At 35.7% G+C, this 26636-nt stretch overlaps 1 protein-coding gene across 4 annotated transcripts; it reads left to right on the top strand.

Annotated features, from left to right (window-relative positions):
* The first annotated feature begins 5575 nt into the window (after positions 1-5575).
* LOC126972997 (hydroxylysine kinase) lies at positions 5576-25566 on the top strand. Of its 4 annotated transcripts, XR_007731244.1 has the most exons (8): positions 5576-5726; positions 14844-15143; positions 15980-16179; positions 19308-19427; positions 20533-20648; positions 22836-23025; positions 23520-23773; positions 23843-25566. XR_007731244.1 is itself a non-coding variant. In XM_050820119.1 (7 exons), the coding sequence occupies exons 2-7, from the start codon at positions 14849-14851 to the stop codon at positions 23721-23723; spliced, it is 1125 nt and encodes a 374-aa protein (XP_050676076.1). In that variant the 5' UTR covers positions 5576-5726; positions 14844-14848; the 3' UTR covers positions 23724-25566. The 4 variants fall into 4 exon arrangements, 3 of the variants coding, with proteins under 3 accessions (XP_050676076.1, XP_050676079.1, XP_050676077.1); XM_050820119.1 differs by having other exon boundaries at positions 23520-25566; XM_050820120.1 differs by having other exon boundaries at positions 5577-5726; positions 22839-23025; positions 23520-25566.
* The last annotated feature ends 1070 nt before the right edge of the window (positions 25567-26636 follow it).

Genomic DNA, 26636 nt, shown 5'->3' on the forward strand with positions numbered 1-26636 from the left:
AAACAATTCTCGAATCATATTATTTACGTTGCAGCGTTTTTCACAAATTGGTCACACTTAGAATAATGCTGATTACTATCGCAACCAGCCATTGACCTGTATCAATACCACTGGACAGGCTGTTCCAAATGTTTGTCAGAAAATTTTAGTGCCTATTTGAAGCGCCACTCCCAAGCGTCCAGAGAACTAATTTTGACGTAGAATACAAATGGCTGCGAGGGAACGTACAATACTCTGAAGTATTTTTGTATTTGGAATTAATTTCGTTCGTTTTTCGTGTTATTTATACTTCAAGAATCAACTTTATAAAGTACACAATTTTTTTTTGTAAATAGTGTCCCACCATCTATCGATGTTTGCTGAGGTTGTCATCACTAGTTTTAGTACCGCAGACTCTCGCTACAGGGGCAACAGCGCCAAAATGGCGACTATCAAAAAGGCACAAAAGTACTTTGACAGCCGACAGTCCAGTGCTATATAGCAGAGGTAGGTGCAACCAGCGCTGATCTTCCAGTGGGACCAACAAATGACGTCACACACGAATGTCACGTAGCGCACGCCCATGTCATTACTCACCTTACTCATTTCTTTCATAATTTTGTATGATTTATAACTTTTATCAGATGATGTACGTAAACATATACCTAACATAATTTGTAATAGTCTTGTTAAATTTCATTGCTCTTTATCACTATATAGAATTGAATATAGCACAAAATATTTATGTAGTTAAATATATTTAGTTAAGAGTTAATTCTTGTTAAGTTTATTTATATTTTAAACACAATGATCTTAGACAATCGTTATCATCTTGTTGTAGTAACTATATTTATGTATTGCCTGTAGCACAATTTTTTTATATTTTTGTAATTTAATGGAAACTCCAGGTCTGTTTAGAATAAGTTAGAATTTACCAAATATGTATATTTTGTGACTGTTTCAATTTGAACATGTTTGAATCTGTTTCAAATTGAAACATATTTTATGTCGGAATAAAGGAAAATTTTATTGAATTCTTTCATCATACCTTCGTTAGCAGCACAAAAACTATATTACAAAGAAGTCATTATTCTTTTAAACATTCTACGAGCAAACTAGATTGCACTGATGTCAAAAAGAAATTTCATTAATTTATTTTTAAAACTATGTAACCTACGCTGGCTCCGTATTGTTGGTGGAATATTATTCCAACATTTGGTCGCGGCATATCGGAAACTGCCTTTAAATGCAACAGAGAAATGCCTCTCTGTTTCTAGTTGCAACGAGCATTGCCGAGAACATTGAGGCCTGCTTGCTGCCAATAATTTTAACTATGTGCTCAGATAAGACGGTGTTTGATGATTTATGACCCGGAACAGAAGAGACGCCGCAGTTCACGACGGTGCATCATGTTGATCCAAAAGTTTTGATTAAGAAACGGTGTCACATGTGCCCTCCATGGTATGATTAAACAGAATCTGGTGCATCCGTTCTGCATTCGTTGCACCAACTTCTCAGATGAGACTAGCAGCCTCGGGCCGAATACTGTATCCATATAATTAATCTTAGATAATAAAGACGTTAATTAATTTTTCATTTGATATTTACATTTTAGTGTCAGTAAATATGTTACGCAAAAAGCCGTAAAAGGCATTTATTTTCTCAAAATTGATTCCTTTAGAATTATTTTTGATGTCATTTCTAATATACTAGATACTACTACCGCTTCGAAAATAAATGGAGGTCTGAGAGAGAAGAAGCGGCGCAAGAAACTCTCCCAGCATTCTTTTTTTGCGCTCTTTTCAATAAAAATATACAATATTGTACAGTCATTTCTATCGCTATAAAATAATCATAATCTAGTCCCAGGCTGGCCTGTCGTATGTACAGTAAGCAAATTAACATGATTTTTATGTAAATTTCTGTGAGGAAAATCTGAGATATATGACATTAATGCAGGAGTCCCGCAAGGTCACTACCTTATATATGGGTTCAGTCTTACACCTATTATATACGTTTGACCTACTCTAAAAGCAAAAAATGTGCTTGTAGGCACCGTATTAGTAGTTGCTCATGAAGATCCGGAAACTGCATCCAATATGCTGCAACTAAGCCTTAATATCTGTGTGACTGCGCGGCTGGCGAATCAAACGGAATGAGTCCTAATCTGCTCAAACGAATTTCACACATAGACACGGCTCATTCCCTCCAGTCTAATTGAATAACAATCAAATACCTCACTGCGATATTTGGGTATACTCATGGCCTTTACTCAAGACTGACATGAAAAACACATAATTTCATTAAAAGAATATCACTTGGTATACAACTCAGATAGATGTACTGGCTTATGCCACGACACTCAAAATTGTCAGTCTGTAATAAATTACTCTTATATAAATGTATTATATTTAAGCCTATGTGGTCCTGTGGAGTTGAGCTATGGGGAAGTGCATCAAATTCAAATCTGGAAATCCTCCAACACTTTCAGTCTAAAATGCGATCATTACGAATTCACCTTGGTCTAACATTCAACTTCACTGCGACCTGAAAGTACCAATGGTCAAACAGGAGATACTTAATAAACCCAACTCTTACGCAAAACGTATTAACGCCCACCCAAACTTATTCAAATTGTATAACCTCTAGCTAAATAGCTTAGTCAGCGCCGCCATAAAGCATCTCAAAAATGGGAAGGCTACCGGAAGAGATGCTATCCCGATCGAGACGATCGGGCTCTAGACGATGTCGGTGTTAATATATTCCACATCATCTGCAACAAGATATGGCAGTCGGGAATATGGCCAACAGAATGGACTCATACGGTTTTCATTCAACTTCATAAAAAGGGTTCTACCAAGAAGTGTAGCAACTACCGCCTTATTGCACTAATATCTCACGCAAGCAAAATAATGTTACACATTCTGAATGAATGACTGAAGACCTACTAGTCCAAGGAGATAGCACAAGAACAGGCGGGATTTGTTAAAGGGAAGGGTACACGTGAGCAGATCCTAATTGTTCGCCAGATTATTGAGTAGGCACGAGAGTTCAACAAGCCAACTTACATATGCTTCGTTGACTTCTCGAAGGCGTTTGACTCTATAAAATTACCTAAACTATGGAATGTTTTGCTAGACATGGGTACACCAAAACACTTAGTTCATCTTCTCAGACGCCTTTATGAAGATGGAACTGCATCGGTGCGAACAGATGATTTCCTGTCAAAAAACTTCCATCCCAGCGCAGGCGTTCGCCAAGGATGCATAATATCACCGCTTCTGTTGAATGTTTACACAGAACTCATAATGAGCATTACTCTCGAAGACTGGACGGATGGTGTTACTATTGGCGGATACAAAATATCAAATTTGCGCTACGCAGATGATACTACTTTGTTTGCCACCAGTGTAAGTTATATGGAAGAACTACTTCTCAAAATGGAGCGCGGGAGTCTAGAGTTTGGAGTTTGGTATTACAGATTAACCGCAGTAAAACCAAGGTGATGATTGTAGATCGAATCAACATTAACTCACCCAACCTCACGCAGATTGGGAACTGCAAAGTCGTGCAAACTTACGTATATCTTGGTGCTTTAATCTCAAACAATGGAGGATGCATAGATGAAGTAAAGCGCCGTATGGCGATAGCAAGAACTGTGATGGACAAATTGAAAAAAATAGGAATGGAAGAACAGAAACATAACAAAAGCCACGAACATCCGGCTCGTCCAAACACTTGTTTTTCCCATATTTTTGTATGCTGCAGAGACGTGGACGTTGCGACAAGCCGAGAAAAAGAAAATTGATGCTCTGGAGATGTGGTGCTGGAGGAGAATGGTAGGAGTTTCATGGACCGAGTTTCGCACCAACGTCTCCATTCTCCAAGAACTTGGAATAAAACAACGCCTTTCGGTGTTAATACAGAGTCGCATTCTTAAGTTCTTCGGACACGTCTCCCGGCGCGAGCGGCGCGAATGCATTGAGCGCCTTGTCGTTCAAGGCAAAGTGGAGGGTACCACAGGGTGGGGACGGTCACCCATGCGTTGGACCGACCTAATCAAGTCCGGTCCATTGAATGAGTGCACAAGACTGTCGGCCAGCAGGGAAAAGTGGCGAAGTCACGTGGGGCGCATCACATCTGCCCCAAAAGATTCCACTTCGTGATGATCACGACCGCACTGTCAAGAGTGTAACGACGAAGAAGAAGAAGAAATAGCTTAGATTTTATTATTATATACAGCTAATAGCTTAGATATGGCGTGTGTCAAAATGTAATCAATGTCCATGAATGTTCTAAATAATCAATATCACTACATATTATAAATAAAGTCTTCCGCCGGGTCTGTCTGTCTGTTCGCGATAAAATTGACATAAACAACTGCATTGATTTTTATGCTGTTTTTACCAATGGTTAGCGTGGTTCTCGAGGAAGGCATATAATTTGTTAAGTTTTTGTATACATTTTTGTCGTCAGATGATCAGTATACTCATCTTTCCTCCTATTTCGGAAAATACAATTCGAACGGAAAACAACTGGCGCTGGTGTTTCATTATTAATATATTTAAGTGGACTGTATTTCATTTAACTTAATCTGAGGAATTAACGTGAGTTCTCTTTGAGCCCTACATCAATATGCAAAATCAGGCCAAAGAAAAAATACTCGCCTCTTCCTGCCTCGGATCCAGCACCGGGACCTTTACTTTCAGCTCGATCCATGAAACTCGAAGCTCAACACGGACGTGACAAGTGACGTGACGTAGTATTGCAGGAGAATGTCGGTGGCGGTGATCACTTAACATCAGACGATCAGTACACTCGTTTGTTCTCCTCTTCTATAAATATCGAAACAGTTGTGATAGTTGTAATAGATGATTATTTATATTTGACAAATAAATATTGAAACGGATGCTACTGTTTAGTCATCAACTGCGACATCAATGTGTTGTTGTTCCTGTGGACAGCCAGAACTGATTGGATAAGTAGAGTCAAATACAGAGGTCACACACTTACGACACTTTACAGAGATCATTATTGTATACATTGTGTAAGGATGTATCGCCGTTTGCTGAGCTCTATGTGCGAATACAGCTGTTACTGTGCAACTGTTCAGTTACGTGTATTATGAGCAAATTGATGATGCGAGTGCAAAGCATGAAAATTTTTTTTTTTATGAAAATGAGGGATGAGACGAGCAGGACGTTCAGTGCAATTTTAGTGCCGCTCCGAGTTCTTAAGAATCCTGAGCTGCACTGCATTGTAATGGGCAGGGCATATCTCTTACAATCAGCTGAACGTCTCGTCAATTATTATTATAATTAAAAAAAATGAACCTTCGGATCTTATAACTTTTTTTTGGAACCTTCAGTGATACTAAATCCATAGAGTGAACAAATTTTAAGGCGGTGTTGGAAAATTTATAAACTCGCGATGCGGTCTGCGAACTCGCAAATCAAACACCAACGAAGCTACTTAGAAGTGATCACTTATTATACGAGACAAGAATGACATTACCTAATCATAATATACCATGCTACGTTGTCGCATATCATTACAGCACATGTGCCTAGCTATAGTCAACCTTATCTTGTGAGTCGGAGGTGATATATTTGTTCAGCGCATGAGGCACCTTTGTAAGATCCGTGGTATCCTGAACAATGAGAATCACAGCGGCGTTTCATTGCTATCAGTTGATCTGAGATCGTCCGCGTGTGAACTACTGAAGTGAAATTACTTGAACATTTAAGGTAATTGAACCACTATTAATACAAAATTAAAATGATTGAACGTGTGTTTCGATATCTCATGCTGAAATAATTCTTAACAATAGAGTTATAAAATACCCATATATATTTTATATTTTGTTTATAAATAGCTGTATATATTTTTTATTACGCTTATATAATGCTCGCAAAATACCTTTACTTATTTACAGTGTGTGTGGATGATGCAGCTACTGTACTCAAATAAATTTGACGTTTGAGTAATTTTGTTGCATAACTTTACATATTACAATTATTGTTTTGTAAAACGATGAAAATGTAAATGTTAATTTGAAAGAGTGGCAATGAGTTTCTTCTTTTCATTAACTCATCCCTTTACGAAGTGGTGGTATATTCAATGAGACACTTTTTTTACATTCATAGGTGTCATTTCCGTGTCCTACATGAATAAAGTGATTTAGGTTTGATTTGATTTATAATGATCATTATTATTAAATTTTACTTATTTATTATGTCATGTGATACAATAAGGTATTACAGACGGACACACAGCCTACGAGTGTTTGGTAACTGTGACATGCAAGCAACAAGTCCTGGATTCGAATTCCAGTTTCTTATATAAATGTTTGATGAAAGACTTTTTTAAATCTATACTATAATATTATAAAGCTGCAGTGTTTGTTTGTTTGTTTGAACGCGCTAATCTCTGGTACTACTGGTCCGATTTGAATGATTCTTTCAGTGTTGGGTAGTCCATTTATCGAGGAAGGCTATAGGCTATGTTTTTTTTCAAAATTAGGGATCCGTAATAAAATTGCTATTTTGTAACACAAGGTGTAAAATCGATTGACAATATAACAAAATGATGTACAGGCTATAATATAGGCAATATTTTATTACTTATAAAACTATCGCGTGAATTATACTTTATATGGCAAAACAACGTTTGCCGGATCAGCTAGTGTTTAAATACTTTCGTATTGAATGCACCGTTGGTTGTCAATCGTTAGTTACTAGCTGAAGAAAATAATATGGGAGATTTGTTTTTTGGAATAAAAGGACGAATGAATAACTGTAAGTGATCATCGTTGCCTACTCTTGCAACACCAGAGGAATCACAGGAGCGTTGTGGGTCTTTTAGAAAAGTGTACGCCCTTTTTAACTTCCCGCTAAGAAAATTTAAAATTTTCGAAAATTCGGGAAGTTATTGGTTTTGCCCTGATTTTCTAAAATCGAAGTTTCATCAGATCTCAACATTTTAAGATCCTAGGAAACTTCCCTGACCATTCCCGCGATGGTGTCCGTACGTCTGTATGTAAGTACTATGTGTGTGTGTGTGTGTGTTTATGGACGTATGTAAACCTCTTATAACTTTTGAACGGCTTGACAGATTTCATCGCGGTTTGCGCCATTCGAAAGGACTTGACCAATTTTAGATTTTGAATACAATTCATACCTTTATTTGTTTTTTTGGAATAACTTTAAAATGCATTACCGATCGATTCCAAAATCTAATCAGCTCTTCATAATCATCAGTAGCGATCGACGAGGTTTTTCGTTAAAAACTACACCGAATGCCAACCATGTGAAAATCTGTTCATACATTCAAAAGTTATTGCCGATTGAAAAGTAAAAACAATGTGTTTTATTAAACTTTTACCAGACTTTTGAGCTGAAATAGGTTCGGAATAACTGTAGTGAGCTGCCATCATGTCATCTAAATCTCTCTGAATATGATCTATCCGTTAGACACACCTTAGACAAGCTCCAAATCATGTTAAATACAAGCTATGTCTAAAGTTTGTTGAACGCTAAACAACAGAAAGACATAGATTTGTAATAGAACTTTTTTAAAACAAGTGTTCAACACATGTTTATTTATTTTTGGAATAACACAGAGTTTAATTTATAAATGCTGTATCCAATAACTGCTAAGGGATATCTTATCGCTCCGTATTTGGTCTATACATACATATTATTATTATAGTCATTAGGATGTGTTGATGGTTTAATTATGAGAATCAATAAATACATACAGTAATTCAAGTTCGAATTCAAATTCAAATATTTTTATTCAAAATAGGATTTAAAATCACTTATTGAACGTCAAAAACTACCACCCATTCAAAAGAGACTGCCTCAGACCTGAGAAGAATGGGCGCAAGAAACTCAGCGGGCTTTTTTTTTAAATATAACATATGGATTACAATAAACATTTATAATCGCTTTATTCCCAGTCCGTGGTGTCATTAAGAAAATCGTTTGTGCTATAATAACCTTTCCCACACAAACGTTTTTTAACTAACTTAACATGATTAGGGCTACCGGACATCAAGTCGAAATGAGAAATTTTATCCGCACCATATCTGACATTTGGCATTCCCAAATTGAGCATATTTTTTCGCAAACTGCCTCACATAACCCTTTATGAAAGCTAAAAGCTTACTATCCATGTATGCATACTCTCCCTTAAAAGACTGGTAATGCATATCTATCCCCTGTGAAGGTGAAAGATAGCTGTTCGTGTTATATATCAACTTCATCTACATATCAACACTCGAGAAGCACCAGCTTTCAAATAAAAAAAGAATTATCAAAATCAGTTCACCCAGTCGAAAGTTTTGAGGCAACAAACAAAAAAAAAATACCGACGAATTGAGAACCTCCTCCTTTTTTGAAGTCGGTTAAACATGATGTACTTACCATTACGCCTATACTGTAGGCATATAATATATACCAATGCAAATAGCCTATGTATCATTTTAGTTTTTCTACTTGAAAAGGTATTTCAAACGTTTTCGTATGTCTTTTCTTTGAGAATTTATTTTAATTATGAATATTTTAATAAATTTAATCAAAACTAGGTTATAGACAGTCACTCAAAGAAAAATTTAAAGAAATAATTACTATGACTGTTCATTGTCAGTACATATATGTAAATTTAATATACGTTCACAAAAAACGGCACGTTTTTGCTCCAAATAGTGACTGTCTATAACATTAGAAATAAGGGATTGCTTGTAAGTGATACTAGTAGGCTTCATAAGATACATAATAGCTTTAATGGTAAATGTATACACTTTTATAATAAAGTCCCAGCCACTGTTGAGGCATTATCTATAAATAAATTTTAATGTTTTTTAAAAAAATGTCTCTGTCCTAAATTTTACTACTCCATAGCTGAATATCTATATCAAATTTAAGTGATCGGACAGTCTGGGACTAGATTATGATTATTTTATAGCAATAGGAATGACATTTCAATAGTGTATATTTTAATTAAAAGAGCGCGAATAAAAATGTTGGAAGAGTTTCTTGAGCCGCTGCTTCTCTCTCAGAGCGCCATTTGTTTCCGAAGTAGTGGTAGTGTCAGAAATGACATCAAAAATAATTCTAAAGGAAGTAATTTTGAGAAAAAAAAATGCATTTTTTGCCTTTTCGTCGTCAATATCAATAGGTCTAGAATGTAGATCTCCAGTATATTGGTTCTTACTTGCCATCAGGAGACCTACTTGACTGTTTGCTCCTCAAAAGATGGGCATTTACACATGCCAACATGTGAAATTGTGTGACATACCTAATTATCCGACTTCAAAAAGGAGGAGGTTCTCATTTCGATCGGTATTTTTTTTATGTATGTACACCGATTACTCCGAGATTTATGATCCGATTTAGGTGATTCTTCTTTAGTTCGATGCAGAATAGATGCCATTTGCTCCCATAAAAAAATTACATAGGTTGTCCCAGTAGTTCTCATTTTATGAACATTTTTTATGAAAATTTTTGTCTACCTGGATGATATAATTGTTTTTTGTGTATGGCTTTTTAGGAGTTTTCATTCAGGTGATTATATCTTATTATTATTAATTGACACTAAAATAAAAAAAATAAAAAACTACGTTTTAAAAAACCGTCTACAAAATCTGAAAAGCTTCAAATAACTAAAAATTTAATTTAATACACTTCTTATGCAAACCTATATATTATTTATATGTGCTACCTATTGATAGGTTTTAAGTCGGAATTCCTGTTCGGCGTCCATCCACATCGAACTCCTCTTGATATGAAACAGAGATCTGACCACCACAGAGACGAAATCCTGAATATTGTAGAGCATTCACCTGCACTCCACATCAGCATATATCAATGAATTATCTCAGCATGAGCTTTCGTTGCGCTCTGCTGCGAAACAAATACTAAATGTTCCTTTCCATAAATCTGATAGCTATCACTCTTCTTTCACCATTAATGCCATCACTCTTTGGAATCAACTGCCGCTTACTATCCGTCAAGCACAATCATTAGCATCCTTTAAAAAATCAACTAAAAAAACATTATCTGTCCTCTATTTGATAGAATCTATCTGTATGTATCCACCAACATAATACAACAATTCTGAAATGTTAATTATTGTTCCTACTTTTTACATATTTTACTTTCTTATAAATTTATCTATATTTTAGTATAGTATATATTATTTGTGTCTATATTTTTGACACTTCTTACCCTTTAAATGTACTGCCTTTCTCTTTAATTGTATTACAAATGGTTGCCTGGAAGAGATCACTATATAGTGATAAGGCCGCCATTTGCACCATATCATGTAATTATGTATGTTAGTAATTAAGTTATATTTTGTTAATGTGGTGTCAAAAAAGTGTAATAAATAAATAAATATATAGTGTTGCAACTATAAAACAAATCGTAACATATTACATCTGAGGTGGCGAGGACCCGAGCTGATACGATGTTGGTTTATGATAAGCTAGGTAAAGGTTATTGTACTGCAGTTAAAGAGAAACTTGTAATGATATCTAGTGTTAATTACTGTTTGTTTTTATGACGCACAAGTCGTATGACTCTTTAGCATTTCATTATTATGAGAAATTCATTTTGCATTTACTCCGCAACTTGTCATACGCCTCAGGAAATTGTTAATTTTATTATATTACTAGCTGACCCAGCAAACGTTGTATTGCCATATAAAGTAAAAAAAAAAATTCAATAATTAAAATTTTTAGCCGACTGACTTACTTTGACTCAATCTACATACCACTTATTATATCCATCATGCAATTCAAAAAAATAATAAAAAAAATGTAAAAAAAAATATATTTTGGGGTGGTATTGTTTACTACAATATCTTTATCTTAATATATTATATATGATAACTCCAGTGTCCTGATGATTGTTCCCAGTGAACAATGAACGGATTTTAATAGGGATTACTTTATGGAGTGCAGTTTAATCCAACTTGAGAGACTTCGATTTAGGACCCATAATTATTTTTATTTCCAATATTTGTTTTTATGAGAGAATTTATTGACGCACGGTTTAACAGTTCTGCTGTGAAACAATTTCATTACAACAAGAGGGAGCATATTTTACGAAATAATTCTTGATGTTATGAAATATTAAAAAAAATTATTTTATTTATTGTGTACAGAACAACGTCTGTTGGGTCAGCTAGCGGTATTATGTTTGTAATTGGCTAATCCAGTTGATTTTGTTGTATCAAGTCCAAATTACATATTTTTTTTACTAAAATGCATTGCTAATAGCATAAATAAACATTTATGAATTAATTAGCCATTTAAAAAATACTTTTGTGTCTCTATTGAACGATATGTTAAAAACTGATATAAAAATAAATTAATTAATCCAAAAAAATTGTTGATACAGCTTCCTGATTTATGAAATATTATGATGAAATGATTGTACTTATTAATTCTACTGGAACGCTTATTTTCTCAGTATTATTATAACATTACAATGCTGTATATATATACATGCCATGAAATTGGTCCAAGGCGTCCGATCCATTTACCAGGATATAATTCGTTTAAATATTCTCTTACAGGCCGGGCATAATGTGCTGGGCAACCAAACTTTAATTTATTTTACTTAGTTAACAATGATTATTACTTTCATTTGTGGTTACCATTAATAGCACTGTTATTTGAGATAACATTATTAAAAAAATCACTGTAAAATTGTGAAAATTGCGATCACAGTACCTAAAAATGCGACAAAGGGTGTCAAATTTTTAACATTTTCGAAAAATGTCTATCATCGCTTGACTAAGTGACATAGATTTTTTTCTTATTTTTTTCATAACTGGTATACCTTGGCCTCTCGCCCGGTACCAGGTTATCGTTGAGTTTTGGGACATCCTGTATATATACATAACGATATTAAACAAAGAAAATTTCAATGATGAAATAAAAATAATCTAAAACGAATTAGTTGGGTAAATATTCGAAACAATGCAATAACCAAGAAAACTTTCAAGTGATAAGAACGTTATCAAAGTGCTGAGATTTTCCGTGACAGCCTCATTGTCTTGTTTATCAGCGTGTCATGTGACGACAGCCTCCGCTAGGAACCGCTTGATAGCGTGCGTGATTGATGAAACAAATAAGTTTCTAACACACATAATATCTAATTAGATAACAATATAAAAGGTGATGCTTGCTGGAGTAACAACCTTACCTATTGTTGTGATGATCTTGTACAAGTGGGAGGCTCCTTTGCACAGGAAGCCGGCTAGACTATGGGTACCACAACGGCGCCTATTTCTGCCGTGAAGCAGTAATGTGTAAACATTACTGTGTTTCGGACTGAAGAGCGCCCTTGCTAGTGAAATTACTGGGCAAATGACACTTAACATCTTATGTCTGAAGGTAACGAGCGCAATTGTAGTGCCACTGAGAGATTTTGGGTTTTTCAAGAATCAAGCTCTGCATTGTAATGGGTAGAGCGTATGAATTACCATCAGCTGAACGTCCTGCATGTCTCGTGCCTTATTTTCATAAAAAAATCCTGTTACCGGGAGGACTGCTTCATGTTATTTTCATTTCTTTTATTTAATAATTTTAAAATTTAAGTTATTATATATTTTGTTTAATAAAATGCTCGCAAGATGCTTTTATTTATTTACGGTATGTGTGGATTGATGCATCTAATGTACTCAATAACTCTTGTGGTTTTAATTATTAATTTACTATTTATTTTTCGACTTACTCGTGTAAGCCATGTTTTAGTGTTTGAGTATTTTCATTGGATCACTTTACATGTATTGTAATTGAAATGATTTGTAAATTGCATTAAAAATAAGAACTTTTAATAACTAATTACGAGCTCGACTTGTCCAACTAGTAGGCATTATAAGTAATGATAGTTTCTAGAAAATTAAATTATTATATACATGCACAGCATTATCAAGAATATATTGAAAAGCAACAGTTAAGATGTTTATTTCTTTAAAATTTGCTATCAATTATTCTACCTAGGTTATAAATAGCTGTTCTGCAGCACAAAGATTGTATTAATATCGGCAGCGTTGACCCATACCAATATTCCATAGGACATAATACTACAGAAATAATTAAAGTAAAGTAAAAATTTGTTCTTATCTATCAATTAAAAACAATTGTTATCAGAAAGGGACAAAACATGTCATTTAGCTAGCTAAATTATGTTATTTTATAGAGTTGCGTTATTATGAATAGGACAGTAAATGGTTAAGTAATCAGTTAGTCTGACTACGGCCTGGTGTCAGTCACACATTGCCATCAATATTCACGTCATCGTGCACAAAACGTGTTCGGCGTGACTTGAACAGCATGATAATAATATTGCTTCAATTATCACATTTAATAATATTATATAATATGTGAGCTATTTTAGTGCAAATTGGTTTCGTTGGCTCTTTGGGCATTTTCCATCTTAATCATTACAACATGACATAGTGATTTACAACCCTGACACCTGTACTGAAAGGCTTGGGTTCGAATCCTAGAAGTGTCACCATATTTTTAGGCGAAGAGTAAGCAGAAAACACGCAAACATGGTGTTTTTAGACAAGTTTTGTGGTGAAAGTATAGCATTTCAAGCTATGAACACTATTTAATCCTGTTAAACATATCCTTAAGTCTTATTTGTAGGTTGCTAATGCTTGCTGTTGGTTATACTTAACACTGCCGAGCCTTTTTGAACTACCATTTTTCTTTGAAGTTAAACAAGTTATTTGGCATGGCGTGACGCATTTTTTTGGTACTTCTCTCAGAAAAGTTATTCTTATAGCTTGTACTTTTTTGTATAGGTTCATTTATTCAGATTAGTAGTGAATAACGAGGATTGTAAGCATATAAACTGTTTTCCACGCAAGAATTTTGTAAATATAGTCTTTGTTACATAGATGGCGGGCCGGCAGCCGTGAACTCATATCGCTCAAGGTCGCTGGCATTTAGTGTCGCCTTAAGAAAGAATATAAAGATTAGAGTGCTAGAATGTGGGCGGGCTTGTAGTATGCCGTGCTCTATTTATGACACCCAGCTTCTTCGAAGCCAATTTGGCTTCACCTTCCAAATGATCGGCATTTTAGTAATCACTAGAAATTTCGAGGCCCAATATACCGATACTAATCAAAGCATTAAGGAAAGTGTCCTCAAAGAGCGGTGATACGACAAATGGGGTTTTATGTAGTCATAAACGCGGGTACTTGAGTCTTCTGGGGGTTCAATTAGTAAAGGTTAATTTTATTCAGCGTTTTTAAAAGGATAACTTAGGTATTTTCACTGGTGTCATTATTCTATATGCAAAATGTCTATTTGTAAACATTTTTCATATTTTTGGTTTATTCTCAGGTATTAATTAGCACCAAGTTTATTTGTAAGGCCGTAACAGACTAGCGATTTCGTAGGTGAACTATTAAGCAACAATCCCTCAGTTTTTATTGTCCTTTCTGTGAGCAGTCTAAAGTCAAAGTCAAAGTTCCTTATTTGCCAGTAACATTCACATAATATTATAACCTAACACCATCAATAACACTGCTACATTTAATTTGAATTTTAAGCTATACCTAAAAGACCCTACAATACACAATTATTACAATAATTAATAAAATGTTAAAAGATAATGTAGTAAAAGTAATGACAAAAAATTATAATATTAAAATAGTATTGGTGCCAGTTATCACTTCGTTTGATAATATTCGTTTATTGAGTAAAACCAATACTTTTTTAATAGTTTTAATAATTTAAATTTAAATCTATTTAACACTGTCTCCTGTCTTATTTCTATTGCTAATTTATTAAATGTTTAGCAAACGCCACTAAACAATACTCGATATGTTGACAGGCAACATGTCGGATCGCAGGGACAGCCTCGTGTTGGAACCAGGAGCGGACATTCGGCCGGTCATCGACACGGAGAGTGTCAAGCTCCTCTTGGAGCGGCTGTACGGTATCTCCGTTCTGGAGCTGACAGAGCTGAATGGCTACGACGACAGGAACTACAAGGTCGTGGAGGACCCCAACGTGAAGAACCCACTAATCACCAACCACCAGCCTTACGGATACGTGCTCAAGATTATGAACTCCATGGATTCGCAGAACGCTAATTTAGTTGATGCCCAGAATGAGATTATGAATTTCTTGTGTGAGTATTAATTTGTACATAATTAACATTCAAATTGAAATATTTTAATTCAAAATAGGATTTAAAATCACTTATTTAACGTCAAAAACCCATTCGACCTCAGACCAGAGAAGAACTGGCCCAAGAAACTCAGTAGGCTCTTTTTTTAATTTCGTTACAATATATTATGAAATATCGTACAATAAAATAAATAATTAAATAGCATCCTTCATTCCCAGTCTTTGGTATCAGTAAGAAAATAATTTATGTTATAATAACCTTTACCACATAATTTTTTTGTAACAATTCGTTTACACGTCAAATTTTTCAACCGTGTGTGTTGCCAGTCATGACTTACGGTACGCAGATGTGATCGCTAACAATGGGCCTGATGAGAAAGCTCATGGTCGCTCAGAGGGCAATGGAGAAGGCTATGCTCGGAGTTTACCTGCGAGATCGAATCAGTAATTAGGAGATCCATAGGAGAACCAAAGTCACTGACATAGCCCAAATGATTGCAAAACTGAAGTGGCAGTGGTTGAAAAGTCCTCGAATGGTCACCACGTACCGGAACACGCAGTGTTGGTAGGCCCCCCACAAGATGGACCGACAATCTGGTCAAGATCGTCGGAATACTTTGGATGAGGTCAGCGCAGGAGCGATCGTCGTGAAGATCTTTGGGAGAGGCCTTTGTCCAGCAGTGCACGTCATCCGGCTGATGATGATGATGATGAATCAACAAGTCAGACACAGAAATCATTTGTATATGCTTGTTACGAAATGTATATGTATGTATGTATATATTGTTTTAAAAGGTGGTCTAGAAGTTTTCTTAATTATAATGGTATTGATTACAGTGACCCGATCAGTAGCTTGCCCGAAGCCAATCCGCAATGTGTACGGTCATCTTCACTCCATGGAGACGATCAACGGGAAAAAACACGCTGTTAGACTTCTGGAGTACGTCCCCGGAGTGATAATGAAGGACGTGCCCAAGTCTGAGTCGCTGTTCTACCAGCTGGGAGAGTTTGTTGCCAACCTAAACAACAAGTTGCAGGTAACAATTTGCTAATAAATAAAATGCTACTTACCTTTTTTGCACTATACCAGTCGTTTTATTGGTCAGCAATCACTCTTCTTATAAAATCAACATACATATTTTTTATTTATTGTCCAATTAGCACGGCAGTACCACTTACACTAATTAGACGAAACACTAAAAGAAAAAATTACAAACAAAAAGGAATATTAAAGAATAATTGAATTAATGATAAAATTTCAATGCTCTTCGCGTACCTTCGTATTTCAGAAACTAGGGAAGTCCACCCATCATTGAATGGATTCCATTGAGCATTATTGTCAAAGATGCCAATGAACGCGGTATAGGTGCCATGGCTCGGGCAACGGTGCGATAAAGCAGGACCACGAAAAGTTTATTTTTTCGTGGGCGAAGATTGAATTTAGGGACACGTATACGATACAATTGCTCATGAAGATCTGGAGCATCAACGTCTCTCGTAAACTTCGACACATAATTTTTAGCTGGTCGTAATTCCGCCTGACCTCCAGGGAATTGAAACCTAAACAACCTAAGAGAAATTTGGTTGGATACATGAAAGGATAATATCCATAGAAACGTTTGTACAGGTATCTTAGGAAGGCCTTCTGCATTTTTTCTAATAATAGTCCGTACTTTTTCTCGTAAGGATCCCAGACACAGGTGCTTCTTTCCAGTTTGCTTCGGACTAGAAATCGTATCACGAATGGATTATGGAAGTCTCGAGAGTTTTGAAGCACGAATCCTAATCTTCGAAATGTGTCAGCTGCTACTGTGTTGATATGGTCTCTGAAGGTTTTACCCAATTAATTGGGTGTCAAAATTACGCCCAGATCTCTAACCTTATTTACTCTGGGGATAGGAATCCCATCCATTTTGTACTCATATATCAAAGGACGCCGAACTCTACCAAAGGTCATGGCTGAACATTTGTCACGTTCAGCTACATACAGCTGTTAGATCGCGTTGCAATTTGAGGCAATCTTCGACAGAAGTAATTTCGAAGACAAGCTTTAGGTCATCGGCATATAATAGACATTTTATATATCCATATAAAATGTATATGGATATATAAAATGTGTATTATATGCATATATATCCGTATCAATAGTTGCTCAATTTGGCAGTGAGATTTTTCTCAATTAAAACTATTTTGGATTAATGTGATCCTAGTAATATTCTGGTTTTGATGTATTTATTGCGATATTATTATTTTATTGTATTTATTATTATTTTGTATTTATTTATTTTTTTATACGATTTATATTTACGATATATTTTCCTACGATACGCCCACTTAAAATAACTGTCGTTGTGTGTATGAATTAACATTAATTTCTGTTAGAATGAGGTATATCCGTGGGGCCCTGAGGCGCGAAGGAAGTACAAAGTACTTTCTCGCCTCAATAGGGCTACCGGCAACCCAAGCGCTGGCAGCTATTTCGGTCAACGGATCAGTGGAGCTATCCAACGTGGAAATGCTGCCAGTATTCTTGGTATGCTTCGACGTAATGATAGTTTTAATTTAATATAATCATAGTATCGTAAATATAGTTATAATATTTGTTTTATTTGAATAAATTGCAATGAGGTATAACAACATTTATCTTTTCAGAGTAGAGCTAGTATAGTTTTTACTATTTTTCAAACGTCTCCAAATAAGAGAGGCAGTTAACAATTCGACCGTATTTTTTTTCATGTTTTTGTCTCATAAAAGTATTAGTATTAGGAATTATTTGGATTAGGAACTGATTAGTGTGTGTGGCCAAGTAGGTCGCGGGAGATCTCGTAGAACATTCGTTGACCGAATTGGGACCTTTTGAGAAAAGGAGACGTCCGAAGCACCCGCAACCGGCGAGCATGTATGAAAAGAGTAATGAATGTAGAGGAAGCGCGTGAGGTTTGTAAGGATAGAAGCAAATGGCATTCTATTGTCTCTGCCTACCCCGACGGGAACAAGGCGTGAGTGTGTGTGAGGAACTGATAAAGTCCACAAATGCCCACAGAAACTTTTTAACTGTAATGATGTTTTAAAAGAGGTGAAGAATTTAAAAATTGGAATAGATTGACGCTTCATAAGAACCAGCCTGATAGCGATAAAGAAAAAAAAATTATAAATAATAACAGGGCTATAGTGAAGTACTAGCACTCTAATAAATAATAATTTAATAAGTAAGTTGATATTTTGGGAACATCTGAACTTTATTATGAATAATCGGGGTGAGATCGAAATGTTTACATGTTTATCTTACCATAATCTTACCTCATAAATATTTGATAGAGGAAACCGGAAAGTTATGTCACATCTTAAAATAAAATTCAACGGCTATGTTCCGTTACAGGATAAGGTGGAAGATAAAAAAACTCCCAAAAAAATCACAACATAGACATTATAAACATTTTTCGTAGAACCACAGACTTCCGATAGGAATATTATTGTTCTGTGGTAGAGCACAAAGAGGAAGGTGACGTCTGGAGCACATTTAAGTGGTGGTTTGAACAGTGTTTAAAAAACTCTGAAAAAATGCTCTGCTTGCCCTTAATAGTGCTTTTCATCATTATAACACTAGAAATAAGGGATTGCTTGTAACTAATTCTAGTAGGCTTTATAAGATACATAATAATTTATAGGTAAATGTATAAACTTTTATAATAAAGAGCCAACCACTGTTCAGGTATTATCTATAAATAAATTTAAATGTTTCATAAAAAAATGGCTCCGTCGTAAGTCCTACTACTCCACAGCTGAATATCTAAGTGATCGGACAGCCTGGGACAAGCTTATGATTACCTTATGGCAATAACAATGACAGTAAAATATTGTATATTTAATTAAAAATACCGCAAAACAAAAAGCTGGGAGAGCTTCATGCTCCGCTTCTTCTCTCTCAGAGCGCCATTTGTTACCGAAGCGGTGATGACATCAAAAAGAAATCTATTTATGCCTTTTATGCCTTTAGACTTGCAGTTTTGAAGGACTTTTTGTCCTTAAATCGTTCATCGTTATTCACATTAGAGAAAACTAAATAGGTACGTTTATCCATCTACGTTTGAGTCTCCTTGTTTTATTTGCATTCTTGAAGTCTGTATTGTTTTTTCTTTAATTATTTTTACATAATTTTACACAGAACTTCAATCACTCCGGGCTGGTGGGTCGCGAGCACATGTGGATGCTGGCGAAGGTTCCAGAACTCGACAAGTTCAAGTACGTTATCAAGGATTCGGAGAAGTTGGACTTGGCTGAGGAGGTGAGCAACAGATATACGAAATATTATAGACATTCTAAAATTCCCTGACCAAAGTTGGTTTATCAGTCTCTATAAATCTGAGTTAAAAATATCTGTGTACGCACGCAAGAAGTTATTTTTCTATGGCGTAATAAAACAAAAACAATATTTTAATAAAGAAGGTATTCAGTTAAAACAATAAAAATATTAGTATACCGCATAATTTAAGTTAAATGACGTATAATTAAATGCCATTAAATTATTTTTATACAATTCGAGAGAAATTATTATTTTTATTTTAAAACTTGTATATAAATTTAAACATTATATTGAAATTCACGACGTGGTTAGTGACACTGCCTACTGAGCTAGAGGTACCGTGTTTGAATCCCGCAATCAATTTATATGTTGAATATGAATGTTTGTTTCTGAGTCAGGTATGTTTATTTGTATTTATGTATGTTTAAGTAAGTATATTTTATTAAATATATCGTTGTTTTGCACCCGTAGTACAGACTATGCCTAGTTTGGGGCAAGATAATTTGTGTAAGAGTGTGTCATTATTATAAGTAAAATAAATTGAAATTTATATCCATACCTGGGTTGCTTGAGACCTCGTACTACATACCTGTGGAATGAGCTTCCTTGTGCGGTGTTTCCGGGACGATACGACATGGGTACCTTCAAAAAAAGCGCGTACACCTTCCTTAAAGGCCGGCAAAAAACAGCGAGTCAGACGAAAATTTTCCACGTTCTGACTGGCGTCATCTCATACTTTTCAATGTAAAAATGAATATTTTTTTTATGAAAATAAGGGATGAGACGAGTTGATGGTAATTGATACGCCTTACCCATTACAATGCAGAGTGCCGCTCAGAATTCTTGGCGCATTCTTCTAGCGCCGCGCCGTTGTGGTACCCATAATCTAGTCGGCGTCCTGTGTAAAGGTAAAAATTCCTCCCACTGGTAAAAATTTTACTTTCTTACTTATGTGTGCTTGCCCTACATCCTAGCAGCGTCATGGCTTGCCACGTTTTGGTGGGCAGACGCCTGTAAGCGCTTTCAAAACATTTGAGTTCAAATCTTGCCAGATTCTTAGCTAAAAAAAATTGTGGTGTTATTACAGGTTATTGAAGAGTTCAAGTACGCCATTGTGCCAAAGATGGATGAGCTGGAGAAGGGAGTGATCCATGGAGACATCAATGAGATGAATATAGTTGTATCGCAGAAGCCTGGTGGAAGGTGGGATTTAAATAAAACCTTCTTGAAAATTTATTGAATCAGGCCTTATTTTGCGGAAATCCAAATTTTTTCAGTTATTTTAAGTGTAAATTCCACTGTCTTCAATCAATTCGAGACGTGTTTTTTTCTGTACACGAGGCATCCTCAGGAGGTGTTGACTCACCAAACTCTGGCACGATAGTCTGATAATGATTGAAGACAGATATAAGCGGACTTTACACTCAAGATAACTCAAAAACTTTGGATATAAGCTTCTTATCAAGCACAATATAACACTAAATTATCCTAGAAGAATATTGAAATATTTTAACGCCCAAAAACAAATATATATTTTTTTTTGATATCAGTAAGGGACGAGACGAGCAGGACGTTCAGCTGATGGTGATTGATATGCTCTGCCCATTACAATGCAGTGCCACTCAGAATTCTTAAAACCGAAAAACCAAGAATTCTGAGCGGTACTATTGCGCTCGTCACCTTGAGACATAAGATGTTAAGTCTGATTTGCCCAGTAATTTCACTAGCCACGGCACCCTGCAGACCGAAACACAATAATGGCTACAGTTTACTGCTTCACGACAGAAATATGCGCTTTTGTACCCATAATCCAGCCGGCATCCTGTGCATGTGAGCCTCCCACAGGTGATATAACCACAGCTAACTCCTGAGTGGTAAGCAGAGATAACAAACCTCCTTTTGTCACATTTCTGGTATACTTGCCTGTTTTATTCTTGTCGCTATAACTCTTTCATTAACACTTCTCTTATTCTTCGTATTCTTGACCAGACCCTTTTCAGAACAACACTTTTCTGAACTCAGATACGTGTCAGGTGACCACAGCACCTTCGTTCATATTCACTACTTAAAGCGCGAAATTTTTACCAGTGGGAGGCTCCTTTGCACAAGATGCCACCTAGATTATGGGTACCACAACAGCGCCTTTTTCTACCGTGAAGCAGTAATGTTAAATTAATTAAATATTTTTATGTTACGGTCAGAAGGGCACCATATCCTTATGTCTCAAGGCGACGTGGGCAATTTTTGGGTTTTTCAAGAATCTTGAACGGCACTGCATTCTTATTGGGCTTATTACCATCAGCTGAACGTCCTACTCGTCTCTTACCTTATTGTCAAAAAAAAAATTCGTGCTATCAATCCGAAAAAATTCCGTTTTAACTGACACTAAACTTTTCCTCTAGAATATAAACAGCATTTTATTATTATGACTTTGCTGAACATATTGTAAGAAAGAATCACTTATAATTATTAAATTTTTAATGTTAGGAGATTAAATCCATCAGTGTTGAGGGTATGCAGTCAAATACTGAACGGAATAGTGTTGAGGTGAGCCAAGTAGACCCATAGCATACCTTGGCTTAATTATGAACTTTGGTCCATATTATAACATTCTATGGTTATAATTATTAATATTCCAATGCGAATTGTTTTTAACATTATTATATATTATTAATCGACTTCAAAAAAGGAGGAGGTTCTCAATTCGTCGGCATTTTTTTATATGTCAGAATTTTCGACTGGGATGAACCCATTTTGATATTTTTTTTATTATTTGAAAGCTCATGCTTTCCTTGTGCTCCTATTGCAATGGTCGTGATCTGACAATGGCCTTGATGAGAAAACAACAATCTGAACTAGAATTAGATTATATAAAAAAATGCAATAATTTATTAACTTTTTTTTGAAGTCGGTTGTATTTTTGTTATTTTTTTTTTGTTATTCCGCATGGCCTCATTTCATTGATGGAAATTTGGGTTATTTGCTATTTGTAAGGCTGGTTGTTGGTTTGATTTTACCGAAGTAGATTCTATGCTTGCTTAAAAGTATTTATTTATGAGTTACGAATGAAACAAGTACAAGATATCCCATAGCTAACAACACAGGTGATGGGGTTAATCCAAACATTGTATATTTCCTGTAACCTTGAATTTAATTGAGCATTTTTACCGAATACTAGCTGATTCGGCAATCGTTGTATCGCCATATAAATTAACAAAAAAAAGCAAAAAAAAGTTTTGGTATTGCACACAAAATTTCATACAAATCGGTTCAGCCGTTTCGGAGGAGTTTGGTAACAAACGCCACAATAGATATTCAAATAAGTCTAGTGGCTGGCCGCAAAAGATATTAAATATAACAGTAAGACATCACTTTTGTTGGTATTCCTAGCAGCGGTGATTATCGCATCACGGGTATCCTGGACTTCGGTGACATCCAGCTGTCGTGTTACGTATTCGAGCTGGCCATCGCCATGACGTACGCCATGCTGCTGACAGGGGATCCTCGCACAGGAGGGCTCGTGCTGGCAGGGTACACCGTCAACCGAAGGCTGCCTGATGATGACTACAGACTATTAAAGGTAATGTATGATTTTCCGATGACCTGGATAGGAGGCACAGTTTGTACTTACATAAAGAAATAATTAATTAAATAATAAATATGGTGTGATTGTAACGCGCAGCTCTCCAACTCGTGCCAACAAGAAATAGATTATTACCATTCGTTTACTGTATTTCAATCGTGAGTCTACAAAACTGCGTTTCTATAAAATTTCCAATAACAAGTTAAAAAGCTTTCTTACATGTACTACAAAGCTGTGGAATAAGCTTCCTTGTGCGGTATTTTCGGGACGTTACAACATGGTACCTTCAGAAAAAGCGCGCCCACCTTCCTTAAAGGCCGGCAACACTCCTGTGATTCCACTGGTGCTCCAAGATAAAGCAAGCTATAGTGATCACTTAACACCAAGTGACCCGTAAGCAAGTTTGTCCTCCTTTTCCATAAAAAAAAATTAAAAGCTGTGCCAACTCGCAAAGATCTATGCTAACATTTAAATCATAAAATTATTTGCAGACCTTGACCTCGGCTCGCCTCGTTCAGAGTTTGGTTCTCGGCGCGTACTCCATCGCACAAGACCCCAAAAACACGTACGTGACCTCCACAGAGAAGGCTAACGGCTGGGAGCTGCTGAAGAAGCTCAGGAAATCCAAACCTGACCCCGAAGACGATCCCACCGACTGGAAGGCCATCGCTAACGAGTACTTAACGCGGAGTTAACAAAACGACAGTTATCACTAATGATCAAGGTTTAACTCCTACAGCATAAACTTAAGTGTTATCTATATAATGTTAAAAATTTACCGGAAGACCGAGGGGTCTCATGCTTTCCGGGTCACCCAATGTCCCATCTGAGCTATTACAGTCTTGTATATATAGTGGCGAAGTTTACCTTTGTATTCTAATGTTATTGTAGCTGTTTCTCATTAAAACACGGATTAGACTACATTTTTTAAATTGAAAAATTTTATGAAAATCGTTGCAGCCGTTTCCGAGATTGAAGAATTGCTCGTTTAAAAGATATTACATATAAAGGAATGCAGTTAAAAATGTACAATGTATTACTCTACTCTCACTACTCGAGGCTCATATTCAACCAGGGTCATTGTGCTATTTCGCTCGAAGTCGGGGGAGATGGGATTATTTTACTGTTCTGTAACATATTTTTAATACATTTGCTAAAAAAGTGTGCAGAATGTTATTATTTTCTGCACTTGTGTTTTTTTTCCATTCTGCGTGTAACCATTCACTATCTAGGAGGAGGTGGTTTTGTTTTTCTCGTTCGTGAATAAATAACATACTATTCGCAGATGTATTGAAATGATCTTAGGTACTCTTATATTTTGTTAAGTTTTATATAACATTGTATGTTTAATATTTTTCTGAGTAAACTTAAAATCCTCCGCTATATCTCTTTTACCAGTATTCAAAATAATATTATATGTTTTCGTTGGAAATTGAAATATATTTTATACCAGGATCGATAATTATTGACACCAAAAAAAAATATAGTAGGATGAAACCCATTGGAAAAGGAAGAGAATATAACGAAACAACACCTTAAAAAGATGTAGATCTTTTTATGGACTAAAACTTTGCTATTTAACATTTTTCCATAGGACTAGAAGTTATGCTGGAAATCGAAGTAAGCCGTTTGTTACCCTTAGACCCCATCACTTCCCTTGCTGACCTCAGATTGCTCATAAATTATTTTTAATTTCATTTTTGTAATATTTTCTTCCTTGTGGGCTTCATCCTACTATTATGTTTTTCACTTTTTATTATTTACAAAGCTTTAGTACTGGTCTATAAGTACAAACTTACTTTAAAACTTTAATTAACTTAAAACTTGTTTATAGTTAATTAATGATTATCCTGCTACTTTTAACATGTAGAATGTTTCGGTTCTAAGTTAGTAAATCTATGTGTAATTTAAACAACAATGATTCTCAGGAAAACTTTGCTAAGCGGCAACGTAGGAAAATAATTTTATTCAATAATATATAGTTTAGTTAGTAACGAGTCTAAACTGTTCAACAATAATTATTAAAAAAAAATATTCGCTATTTCAAGTACTTAGGTATTAGTGCGTTATTGAATTATTAGACGAGTGAAAAAAGAAGGACTCCGCGCCGTGATATTAGCAAGTGAAGCACCGTTATGCTAGTGTGTGTGCGGTTACGGGGGATACTAGTTACACAATTTTTTCTCCCTTAATACTTATATAGTATCGTTTTTACACTTTTTCACAACGCACGACGGCATTTTTAAAATACTTTATTGAGACGCAAACTGATCTGTCACAGACCATGACAATTCTCATAATAGCCGCCTATCGGCCTGTAGTAGTTAAAGTGTGTGCGTGGGGCTATGTATTTACACGTTAATCGGCTTGTTTTGGTGCTACATTGTTTTGTAAGGTGACATGGAATCCTTATTTTTTTACTCTGTCAATTATGATGTTCCATTGAAATCAAAGAGTGTATATTAATTATTTGTTATTCTTAGATAGGTCAAGATACTATAAGAAATATTTTAAATATTAAAACAAAATTATATTCAGGCCCGCGATCTTTTATTTCAATTATTTCGTTAAATTACTGATGAAATTTTATAAATTAAAAATTATATGTACATAATTAAAACTGCTTCACTTACGTTCAGTCTGTATAGATACAGACTAGTTTTGGACCATTCGTAGGTGCTTCACCAGGGTGAGTGTGATAAGTTCGCGGTCACCCTCGTGTATCACCCTGAACTCAAGAATTTCGAGCGATTGCCAATTCCGTGGCCATCTGCAGGGTAAAGTCAAACTGGCTTCGAAGAAGCTGGGTGACATAAATAAAGCACGGCAATACTTCAAGCCATCCCATATTCTAGCGTTCTACAAAGCGCAGCTCTGGTGCACCCAAGTATCAGCTCGATCCATTTGCCCGCGTGCAACGCAGAGCAGCTCGAATTGACGGGGACCCAGTGCTAAGTGTCTGGATCACTTGGCGTTGCGTAGAGACGTCGCTTCATTGTGTGTCTTCTACCGCATTTCTCACGGGGCTGAAGAGTTGAGACAGCTGTGTTCGGAAGAGCCGTTTCACCTGATTCCTGCCGCCGAATTCAACCTTCGCATGACATGCCACAAATTAGGATATCATCCCCAGCATCTAAATGTAGGGTGGTCCTCCACAGTGCAGTTTTCAAGGAGCTTTCTAAGAGCGCGTACACCTTCCTTAAAGGCCTCTCTGGTGTTGCAAAAGAGCGGAGGTGATCACAAATTTTACTCCAAAAAATTTACTTAGAACGGAAACAATAAATCAAGAAGAGGTCATGAAAGCAGATTGACATCAAGAATGTCTTTCAGGGATTCTTGCAGTGTTTGAAATGATCTGGCAATATTATAATTCTATATTCCTCACATTCACCTTGAGCGGTTATCACTTTCACAACATGACCTCTGCTACTCTTAATACCACGTCAACTAGAATTATTAAAAACTCGTCAGGTAATCTTACTTACAATATTCGTTGCAATAACGTTTCGTCAGTGTTGGCAGCTTTTATACTGAGTTAGTGCCGTTATTAATATTTGAGAGCTTATTACACTTTACGTTAAATTAATTTTACTGAGGCAATGTAAGAA

Source organism: Leptidea sinapis, chromosome 28 (genome assembly GCF_905404315.1).
Source record: "Leptidea sinapis chromosome 28, ilLepSina1.1, whole genome shotgun sequence".
NCBI classification, from domain to species: Eukaryota; Metazoa; Arthropoda; class Insecta; order Lepidoptera; family Pieridae; genus Leptidea; species Leptidea sinapis.

What these genes read in the sequence shown, in the direction of transcription:
- LOC126972997 (XM_050820119.1), top strand. Translation starts at nt 14,849, where the DNA reads ATGTCGGATCGCAGGGACAGCCTCGTGTTGGAACCAGGAGCGGACATT. An exon ending in ACCTAAACAACAAGTTGCAG is followed by an intron (nt 16,180 to 19,307) that starts GTAACAATTTGC and finishes AATTTTACACAG; the next exon opens with AACTTCAATCACTCCGGGCT. An exon ending in TCGCAGAAGCCTGGTGGAAG is followed by an intron (nt 20,649 to 22,835) that starts GTGGGATTTAAA and finishes TGGTATTCCTAG; the next exon opens with CAGCGGTGATTATCGCATCA.